The following is a 12,002-nucleotide window of genomic DNA, read 5'->3' on the forward strand; positions in this document are numbered from 1 at the left end:
GAAACATGGCTGAAAAGGAGATCCTACTGTACACATTAGCCGCGCAGCATTTGATGTGCATGCGAGACCTGAGCAGCACAACTAAATCCATCACTCTACCGGCGGTGCGGCTTTATAATGCATTCAGCTCGACGACAGTCCTCGAAGAAAGAGAAAATGAACCGATTGAATACATTAGAGAAAAATAACGACAGGGAGATGTACATTTACTCGAAAGCAGCTATCGTAAAAGAGGCTGTATGTTTTATAGAGTTTATCTTGCGGACCTTCGTAGTTTGTCTCTGTGTGAGGTAAGAGGACGGAGTTATTTGTGTAAGGAACAAATAAAAATTACTTTAAGAAGGCAGTGGGTGAGGGTATAGCAACGGGAGGCCGGAGAGAAAGACAGCCGCTAACGACCCCATCAGTACCCGCGCGCATTCACCGTGCGCCGGGGACCATCAGGGTCAGCGAGCGCTGTGATAGATCTCGCTGCTGAAATTTCAGTTGAGCCTACAACACAGTGAACGTTATGCGTCGAATACCAATTGGACTGAAATACTTCAGCTGAGTCTAAAGCACAGCGAATGTAATGTCTCATTCGAATTCAATTGAAAATAATTCATACACACACACACACACACACACACCAGATAACAAGCCTAGGGTTAATATGAAAAATATAAATGTTAAGCTATATAAAAAGAAACAATAAAGGGGGGGGGGTATATTTACGCACACTGACTTGAACAACACCAAAGGGAGTTCAATTTAATTTATTGTTTAGAACTATTGAAACTGCTGAACACATCCTTTAAAAGTACACAAAAGCCAAAAGGGTGGTTATGTTAACCATAGGAAATGTTATAAAATAAAAAAATAAAAACTGTGGAATTATACATACTGTGATATTCTCTGATTAGCAACAGAAGCTGAGGCATTCATGTGCACATATATATGAACTTATATCTCATTAATAACCAAAATGCAAAGTGTACCTCTATCCCAAAGGTACTTTGAATGCTGGAGACACTTGTTAAATCTAATGCATGTACTGTCAACTCATTCGCACCCCGTCACATCACCGCTCAATATAGAAACTGGATGTTCTGGTATTACAGACGCCTCTTTTAGCACACACACACACACACACACACACACACACACACAGAGAGAGAGAGAGATAGAGCTACTGACCCTAATCTTGGAGACTTCTCGAACCACAGCTCTCACACACACATACACACACACACACACACACACCAAACGTTGTGTTATTAACTTAAAGCAGCTGTGGCAGCAAACCGCTCAAGTATGCACCCTAATAATTAACAGAAAATCATGGGGCTTTACTAGAATAGATACTACCAAACAATTTATTTTGTCAAAGAAAACTAGATGTCTGAATGAGCGCGAAACAAAGAGGGCAATCCAGCTATAAAGTAACAGTATATTAATTTAATCATCAGAAATAAATGTATAGAACAAATATAAATTACAGTGTCCTACAATAATACTATCAGTTGTGGTATTTTATTTTCTTATACTGTCTGCACTGCTTTAAACTAGAAACAACCAGCCTTTCGCAGCTCATGTCAGAGTTTATGCAAGTAAACTGTTCAATAAATCGCTAATATACAGTCAGATTGAACTTTATGGAGTCCGTAGCAATTGCTTATTTCCAAAAAGACCTTAATTTCCCAATAAAATTAAGTATATGTAATTACACGTCAATGCGCTGCTGTGAAGTTAAGCAATTTTAATCTGCTAAAAGTATGTTTTAAAGGCACTGACTTATCGACAGGGGAAAACAAACATATCACTTACCTGAATGTGGAGGCATCGGTATGTGTGAGGGGTAATATTTCCCAGGCTGAAAGTGACCGGGATGCTGCACAGTCGTGTGCCCGGCAGGAGTGATCCTCGAGGCGCCTCTGTGAACCAGCGCGCCTCGCTCTGCCAGAAGGTGCGGCGGAGGAGCGAAATCCCGGCCTTCCATCCCGATAAAAAAACGATAAATCCGAAATCCAAAGCGGGAAACCACAAGAACCGAACCGAACCGAACGCCACCCAGATGTTATAATCCCGTTAAGAGTTTCGCTTAGGTCTTGCATTCAGCACAGTTTTGACTCTGAGGGCCAAAAAAGTAGGCTATGTCCCAGTCATGTTTTCTGCAACACAAAAATCATAAAATGTAGTTTAAATTACAAACCAGTTACACGAGTGAGTGATGCAAATCCACAAGATCGTATCATGTTAGTATCCTTCAGATGTGTAATGGTAATCCTTCATTGAAAACACCAAGAGTGTACGTCCATTGCTGCGACTGCTGCCTAAACAAATTCTCCGCTCGTCTCTCTCATCTCACCACAATTGAGCGAGCTTGCAGCACACCTCCACTTTTACACAAAAGACCCACTGCAGGCTATACACCATTCACAGAGAGATGCCAGGATCAATACATTTTTACAGTATCCACCTCAAGCCTATATGGAAAACCAAGGAACTTTTAAGCAAAAAAGGGGGGAAACTGACAAAGCAAAACCAATCTTTCAGTCTTTCACTAGACGAGATGAAAAACATTAAGAAAATCTATAATCGCTGACGTTTGGTATGACTGCTTTCATTACAAACACTAATTTATTTAATGCATCCAACTATAAATGCAATTTATTTATAAAATTATTTAATTGTCATTTCAGTTAATTAAACCGCTTTGTTCATCTGAACTAGGTTTTCCATAACACAGTATGGGGGCAACAGCACACGGATGATGGCGTCTATATTTCACCTTTGGCCTCCAGTCCTTAATTTTCCTTTTACAAGAAATATTGTCATGGTAAAATGGTGCATTAAGAGAATTGTCAGGCGTTGTTACTAATGCACGAGATTAGTTTCAAAACATCCTCATAACATGCTTGCAAAAAGGTACTTTTACCAGCCTATTGAAAATTGTAAGGTAATAAAGAAAGTCTGCAAAATAGAATTACAAAAGCTCGTGCGAATGATCGTAAGTGTTGTCCTTATCACATTTAATCACATATAAGGAAACAAAGACATTTTGATCAAGTTTGAATCTCCAGCTGTGCTTTCCATTTATTCTAAATTACAAACTAGAACGGTCGTATCTCCAGATATTTGACGTTCAGAACGCTGAATGTCTGTTGGACGTTTCAACGTATTTGCTGATCGAGGCCTTAAAACGTTGGAAGTTCCCAGTTTGGAGTGTAAGGATGGTTGCAGGGCGAAATTGCTGAAGCCCTTAACCGCTCTCATTACAAACACAAAAACTGAAAAGAGAGAGAGAGAGGTTATAGAATAGTGAATGAATTGACGTGCAACTATATATCCTCAAATAATGACCATTAGATGACATTCCTAAAGAATAAGCTCTCTGAAGTACAGAATTAAATTTAGTGCACCGTTTTTGCGCTGACAAAGGACATTTCAGCAAATATGCAGCCTATCAGGTCTGTGGCATCATTAAAAGAAATTGGGCACAAATTTTAAACCATGGGGTAGGCCTATTTGAACGCAGTAACCTCCCACTAGTAACCAAAGCCGAAATTTTAACATTTATTGGGATATGAGATCTATTAGATTTGGCTCGGCGGACGGATGGGATGTGAGGAGGAACGCATGAAAGAGCAGGTTTCCTAAAGAAGGATTTGAGTGGTAGGAAATGTCCTTTTAAGCTCTGATAAAAGCCAGACAATTTTATGAATCATGGTATATCAGTGTAAAATATGTATATAGAATAAAAGCCTATAAAACCAAGATTTAATTAACAAGCCTATGGGTCAGTTATAATTTTATAAACCCAATATTCATTACGTGTAAACTGTAGAAAGGTAAAAGCGCTTATGTACTTCTGCCATCACGTCCATTGCATAGCAGTTTGCAAACGCATTTTTTATTATTCACACTTGTATTTTATCCATTCAGTCAATAAGACACTAAGGTCTTCGCTCTTAAATACAATTCCTTCTCTATTCAGAATAATGCGGTAATTCGGTCGCAGTTCAGAATTACAGATCTCCTATTATTATATGAATGATTATGAGTATTATTATTGTTGTTGTTTTTGTTGTTGATGTCATAACTATTGTTGTTATTATTATTATTGTTCAAGGAAAGCAATAGAGTCGGATGAAAATTGATGGATATTTTTCTTTCACCCCCCTGCAATAATTTTGTATAACGCCAGATGTTCTTAAAAAAGTAAGAGCAGCTCTTGAAGGCAAATGTTTATTATTGCACGCACATAAATGTATACAATATAAACGAATTACTTACTGGTAAGTTATTCCTTGCAAAACAATAAATGGGTTAAAAAAAAAACATGACAAAAATACGTAAAAGAGCAGAAGCAGAATAAAAACATATGGAAATGGTTACATCCTAGAGTCTGCAGATTGCAGTGCGTGTGCAGTGCAAGTTCGGAGATGCACCGTAGTAGCTTCTGCTGAATCGAGCCCCGTACCAGCAGTCAGAGGCTCTTTCCTGAATATGCTAGTGCCACTCAGGAAGAACAGGGGGAGGTGACTGGGGGAGCAGTCGCGCCCATTGGTCTAATACCTACATGTCAATAAGCTCGTGCAGCGCTCCCCAGGATAAACAGTGGCTCCGATTGGATGGAGCTCTGAGCCAATGGCGTGTCAGCTGGATCAACTAAACAAAACGGCGGGCGCTTTATTTGAGCTTTCCTGTCTCGCAACGAGTTCAGTGTGAGGCACGACCACATGGTTACTTATGCAGCCTAGAGTACCATTATTTAAATTACTTCAAATAAAGGAAGAAACGCAATTAACAACATGAGTTTCCACCCTGCTTTAAGATCAGGAAAAGCAAGCTTTTATGCAGACATGACAAATTATAAGTTGCCATCATGAATTGATGTAGCTACTGTGGGACATCCGGTATGTCTTCTAGTGTATAAAAACCTAACTGAACAAAACTAAACATGCAATTGAACATCTCACCAGCCAAACGTAGCCTAAATGAACCCTAAATCAAGAAAATACATGAAATCTCTCCATTTCTTTTTTTTTAACCAATTTGTGAATTATACAGTATCACTGAATTTTAAGCACCTCACTGGATGTTAGGTTTAAGGGTGTAAGAAACAAAGCACCAGTCAAATTAACAATTTTAACCCGGAACACATCAGGATGGTAAATAATCAGTTGAAACTCAAACTGTGGTGCAATGGCAAAGGAAGGGTTAAAAATCTGGGCCTCGTTCTGAAAATTGTTTGATTGGTTGGCGTGTTGCCAGAGCGCTGTCAATCATAGAATGTAAACAAGGCTCTGATTGGCTGCTGTCCAGTCCGCACTGGGCTGCCTGAAAAAAGCAATTACTGGCCTTGCGGTTTCAAGGCGGCCCAGAGCTGGATGATGAAAGGAGATAAGGAGGGGCGGTTTCAAGGCCCCCCCTAGGCGAACCTCGTTGGCCCCAAAGCTAAAGGAGAGTCAAGAGTGACTTAATCAAAGGGAATGCGTTAAAAAGGGGGAAATTGCATGTTGTATTAAATTTAAAATATAGATTCTCGGATTAATATCGCTTAATTCAACAGCAACATGATAATTCTAATACATGGAATCAAATAGACTAAAACAGGAGAAGGCTGGAAATGAAGGCAAAAGCGACCAAGTGCGTATTGAGGATTCTTTACGATGAAATGCAATAACTTCACATTGACTGCACTTCTAATTTTGACGGGATATTTAATAACAGTAAGTAGTAAATGGCCGTAAAATATAAACTAACAATTACACTCTAATATGGAAACTGTTACGCCGTTCTTTTTTCGGCTACAAATGAGTGAAAAACTAGAAGATGACTATTAACAGAATGTATTCAATTATTCTAGTAGTTGTTTATATTATAATGTTTATATTAAAATGCATTATTATTAAATTATAAAATATGTTGCCTGTCAAACGATGTTATTGTTTTTTTCCCTTTTAATCATTAAACATGAAATAACAAATACTTTTTGTTTTGACTTTGTTCTTATATGGTTTTCTATGCTATTTTCCTTTCTTCATTATCCCTTTAACTTCAGCCCATGAAACTTCATCCAGGAAAACCTTCTGCACACCACCATCACACAAACCTAAGGGCAACTTCAGCTAGGCCACTGAAAGAACTGTAATTTCATGAACATGTACAAGCTACAAGCTTTTGTTATCAGCAACATCCCATTTAACAGCACGAAAAATATATATATTGGATGTTGATAATAATAAATTTTTAATATTTGCTTAAGAAAACACATGTAGCCTAATGAATAGTATAATACAGAGAACACTGCTATATTAGATACCATATATTGAAAAAGGCTTCTCCTTATATGAATATTTTACATTTAGGTCTACATAGTTTAATCTACATACTTTTTAGATAAAAACTGGGCTGAAAAAAAAACTACATAATAACAGGGACTTTAAATTTAAATGTAACTTTAAATGAAGTGATAAGGCATTCCACAAGGTGGAACCAATTAATAATCAACAGTTAAATAAATCATTCCATTAATGTTTAAATTGTTTATGATCCAATAGGCTTGGGGCTTGTTGTAAAGGAAATATAAAGACAGATAACGAGAGAAATAAGGCCAGTCCTCAAAGAAAAATGCCACTGTAAATCAGATTCAACCAGAAATTTGGCCTCAGAAGTATGAAATCAAGTATGCAAACGACTCATACGCAGAATCTCTTAATATGACAAAGTACCCAGTCATTGTGTTAACCAACTTTACAGTATTTGTTACAGCGAGTGTGATATGCCCTACCGTCGACCCTCATGTCCAAAAAATAAATAAATAAAATAAAATAAATGCTGGAAAAAAAGCAATAACACTGGGGCAATAAAGAATTCTGTTCTGCAATATACAAAGAGGCGCAGCGCTTTAAGCAGATATCGGCACTTAATTTATTTAGTGACAAGAAAGACCCTTTTATTGTTGGGTTTTTATTGGCTCCTTTTCGCAACTTGAAAGGTGGGGGTGGGGTGCATTTTTAGTGGTGTACGGATAACACACACACACAAGAAGCCCATGCAAACACACATTAACGCACAAGCAATGCACTCTTCTTCTCGCATACAGGCTCGTCTAAATATGCAAAAACACATATACCTGAACACAAACTCGGTGACTTTTTTTTTATCTCTCTCTCTCACACACACACACACACACACACACACACAATCTCCTTCTCTCCCCACGCGCTCACTTACACACATTCTCTTTTTTTTCTTTCACTCACGCACACACAAACAGACACACACTGTCCATGTGCCAGCGCGAGCTGCCCTACTGTGGGACGCGGGGATAATTAATGCGGAGTGACTGATTGCTCTCGAAACAGACCAGTCCCGCGAACGGCATTGTCCGTGATCAATGAAGCGTCTCTGATTGACACTTTCCCTCCATCTTCCAGCCACATTCAAACTACCGGAACGGGGCGTTTGTCACCAGCGTATAGGCCAAGGGTGCGCAGAGACCCAGTTATTGTCAGGCCTAAGTTGCACACCAGTTTTAGATAGTGCGAGATCGCCCTGGTCTGCCATTGGCAACAGAATAATCCAGACAGGACGCCTGAATTCAGAGCCCACTCTGATGCAAATGTTTAAACGGTGCTTACATGCGCCTACACGTCCATGTAGGTTAGGGGATTTTATGTAGCCTACGCGTCCGTTGGATGAATCATTGTGACAATGCAATCCGTAGCTGGTGATGAGAATGAAGCATGTTCAGTCAAGACGTTCATTTTGCTCACGGCCCAGGAAAACGGCCAGAGATGTCTACTCGAAAGATTGCACGGGAAACACGATTTTAAAATATAATCAACATTATTTTATTGAAGTCCACAATTCATGACTTATTGTGGTAGCTAGTTGTTAATAATATTGTATAATTTAACATGAACGCGTAGTGTAAAATTACACATTCATGTTAAATGATACAATAACATAAAATTATTGTATTCCTCAACAGGACTTGAAAACAAATAACTTGAAAATATTTTTAATTTGAGTCTATACACTGGCGTTATAAACCCACTACATAATTGAAATTAGGTTGATTGGTATTTGCTGACCTCTCCTCCCCTTTATATTATTAAGTTAGGCTACTGCATTTGATATCCAAGTGAAATATCTTTGGACCTACTTTTGAACATTTTGCAACTATTAGAATTGCGAAATTCTTGTGAAATGACTTGGCCTCTGGTAAGTGTCAGGCAATAGGGACGCGTACACACACAGCTTGGACAAACGGTTTAGAAGGCCCGGTGTCTGCAGTACTGGTAGGCCTATGTGTATCTGAAATAAAAAACTTGTATGTAAAACACTGACATTATAAATAAGCATTTATACGCATAAGAATATTTAGATGTGTTGTGTTGATGACCAGAACTTTACCAGCAAGAGCAGCGAGTTCTTAAAATCATAGCGCTGCCGAAACATTTTGCACAGATCATTGTAGGAGTTATTTGAGGAGTCATGATAGATACAGTGGACACCGAAGTCAAAACTCTACCTGAAACGATGAAGATACGTTAAATGTAGTCAGAGGTTGGAAACCCCAACCTTAACCCTATAAACCGAATACTTTAGGTTTAGGGTGGTATAGGCCTATAGGGGTAGATTGTGAATGATAGAAAAACAACTCCCAATAAGGGTGGATACGGACTAGCTGCCCTTTATACATTCCAGGGAATGGTGTTATCTATAGAAAAAGCCCATCTGTGTCCAATTAAGGGAAGTACTGGTTCACCCCCATAAATGGCACAAACCTACCTCATTACGACCTGTTTTATTGTAAAAGCTAGAAGTCAAACTATAGAGAGGTAAATACATGCAACAAAATACCAAAATCAAAATACTTAAACAACGTTGTTTTAAAACGAAAACGACTCAAGAAACTTTCTGCTATAACCGTCTTAAGACAACAAAAGCACAAAACAGCGCAGATGAACGGGAAATAAATATCTATGCCATTGTTACGCACCAATGCTTGACTGACCCATTTATAATGAACAAGAAACTGACGACTGCCCCCCATAGTGCTTCATTAATACGATTGTCTTATAAACACCTCAGTTTAAATTCTATGATAATTCGTAAAATGTCTCCTTTAAGCCTATCTCTCAAATTTAACGCGACTAAAGAAATTGAATATTAATCGGATGAGTGGTCTAATTAGTAGAAAATTGGTGAATAACATTATTAATACCTATTTCAAGTCATCTTCATATTGTACCGTTGTTCAAGATACAAGTTAGAAATCTGTAATAGGTATTCACATACAGGGGAATGACTGCGAGCTGATATATTGCTCTCTGCTGCCATAAATCTAAAACAAAGTAGTACAACCATAATTAAATACATTATAAGAAATCTTGCGAAAGCTGTAGTCACATGGTGCAGTATATATCTACACCGCTTGTATTATCCTTAGAAATTGAGTCTATATGTAAAGATTCAAATAAATCCTTAAGGTTATGGCTCAGGCTCAGTCACATGCTTTTAAGGGATTGTCAGTGGCCCACTCGGGTTTGACATGGGACACGGGCCTGTCTTGATCCGAGTGTAGCCTACGATGTATGTAGAGTATAGGCCTATATGCTTGTATCACAGCCTGGTGGGTGTCAAATCTTCACAGTTCCTCTCACAGGTATGTATTCAATGTGTTACACGTTGTTATCAATCAGCGACACAAGTAGGCTACATCGACGTCTCAGTGTCCCTCCTTGAGAGCCCAGGCCCTTGATACATGCTGATTTATTATAAGAACAAAAATAAGTCATTCCGAGTTTAATTTGGTTGTATAGACAAATGTATAGTATTCAATTTCACGAATGGCTCAATCCAAACAGACTGAAATAATATAAAACCATCCAGCATCACTGCATGTTTCGTTCAGCAGCAACAATGTTTTGACCTTGTGACCCAGTAGCGTTGGTGAGCAAAGCAAGAACACAAATGACTAAATTCGAATGAATGAATGACTTAATGACTGAACGATTATGGTAGAGAAGAATACGTTGCTTTTAAAAGTATACATATTTGACATACATACGAAAACCAGGAAAAAAAAGTTTAAATAAAATATATTTAATTTATCATAATTTCTACCTGTTAGAAAAATCTATATTTTTTGTTAAGCAAATGATTTGAGAGTGCAGCACGAACAATGAAAAAGTCAGAACAATTAAATAGGCTCCGGCCCTATACACAGAATGGCGTGTTTTTTGTACCCCAATAAACAGTGATCAAATCTTCCGAGATATAACTCATTAGTATCTTCATAAAATTCCCATGTCAAATGTATATACAAGTACGAAGTAACCTTCGAATTCAAACCCAGTGTAAAACCGGTTTTAGAAACAGGCTGCACTTATCAAAAAAGCTATAAAAGTCACTTTTCACGGACCGCTAAATAGTTCTTGTTCGAACGGTGCATCTAACATGAAGAGTGTATTTGTAACCTTGTAAAACGCCGTAATTAATTTTGACAACCCATATACCCTCTTTATAATGGACACAAACATGTATTCCACGATTTTCTAAATACTTCTGCAAAAGTCCTGATGGCTGCGATAAATCACAATCAGATGAGTAGAAAACACCTACCTATAAAAATGGAAGTCCATCCGGATAGAAAATATTTTTTGAATAAGGATTGACTGATTTATGCAAAAATTAGGTAAATGCACCAGTGATCTGGATTCAGATCTTTGATAAAAAGCCGTCTTTAGTGTTCCTTCCTTGTGCAGAGCCACCTAACAAATCTTAACAGCCTTTGGAAAAACAAATAGAGGCTATTTAATTTATCCCGACTACTTAATCATAGTCTAGTCCGGTAAAAGTCTTTAAAGCTTAAACGGTATTTAAAAGACCACTTGAATGGTTTCTGGTTGTTGAAGATCTATCTGAAGGTACGGAGCAAATCTGTCCGAATAGAGCCAACTGCCTCCTCGAGCCTCTATAATCACAAATTTATGGCTGGATGACGCGTCCTCTTCTTCCACAATGGAGCTCAGTGACATTAAACAGAAAATTGATGGAAAGGCGAACGAAATTTAATCTGCTGTCATATCCAGACCATTGCATTTTGCCTCATTTAATTAGGGGAGAGGGCGCGTGCCTCTTGAGCATACCCAACTTCTCCAACTACTTTTTTGCATGTTTGCACTGAACAGGATCTTGGAAAAGACTGGGGGAAAGCGACCCGTTTCCTTCGCTTCGTATAGTCTCTGGACACACTTAATCAGATCTTCTCCACCATATTGTACTTCTCGCGTGGTCTGCAAAAAGAACCTACGTTAATCGAACTAAAGTGAAAACTGCATGCGGTAACTCCAGGAAATTTAAAGACATTGCAGAGAAACCACGAGCCAATCGCGACCGTGCGAAATTCGAAGACATCGTACAGACAACTGTACAGAATATTGTTATTCGGATTTTCGAACGGATTTGAACTATTGTTTCTCAAACTACATTTGTGTTTTGTAAAAGAACACACTGTGTCGATACAACACATTCGATCAATCCAACGTGTCTGCGAACAGAAGATATGTTACCTTAGAGGTGGTAAGAGCAGATACTAGAAACACCACAAACACACATTCGCTTCAATATGTTGTTTACTTGAAGAACTACAGATTTACCTTGAGGAAACACAGGCAATCCATTACAAAATACATATGCTGTCCTGAAAGAAAAGCAATGCCCGACTCTTACAAACAAGTTATTTACAGCCAAAACAAGCTATTTTTGCCTTGAAAGCGAGGCGTTTTTCCCACTCATCCTCGGAGCAAAAATGTGCCCCCACCCCTACCTTTAAGGTCACCGCCCCGGGAATGATGACGTCAGACAAGTAACCCTTTCAGTCCCGAGAGCACTGCTCGAGTGAGACCTTTACAGCGATGCAGCCAAAGCTTTACCTTTACACATAGCCTATATTGATGTAATGAACTTACAGTTAAAAGACAAACTTTTAAAACTGGATTACA

At 38.5% G+C, this 12,002-nt stretch overlaps 1 protein-coding gene across 3 annotated transcripts in view; it reads right to left on the reverse strand.

Annotated features, from left to right (window-relative positions):
• The window catches only part of LOC107684084 (BAH and coiled-coil domain-containing protein 1-like), a 112,272-nt gene extending 101,506 nt beyond the window's left edge, over positions 1 to 10,766 (reverse strand). For 2 of the 3 annotated variants that reach the window (XM_016480251.1, XM_016480249.1), the window contains exons 1-2: positions 4,276 to 4,432; positions 1,807 to 2,150 (exon numbers count right to left, since the gene is read on the reverse strand). In XM_016480251.1, coding sequence (XP_016335737.1) covers positions 1,807 to 1,978 — 172 coding nt within the window. In that variant the 5' untranslated portion in view covers positions 1,979 to 2,150; positions 4,276 to 4,432. Of the gene's footprint in view, positions 1 to 1,806; positions 2,151 to 4,275; positions 4,433 to 10,620 lie in introns of those variants that run through there. The other variant, XM_016480250.1, reaches the window with a different exon arrangement.
• Positions 10,767 to 12,002: the final 1,236 nt, after the last annotated feature.

This window comes from Sinocyclocheilus anshuiensis, unplaced genomic scaffold (genome assembly GCF_001515605.1).
Source record: "Sinocyclocheilus anshuiensis isolate Anshui unplaced genomic scaffold, SAMN03320099.WGS_v1.1 scaffold553, whole genome shotgun sequence".
NCBI lineage: Eukaryota > Metazoa > Chordata > Actinopteri > Cypriniformes > Cyprinidae > Sinocyclocheilus > Sinocyclocheilus anshuiensis.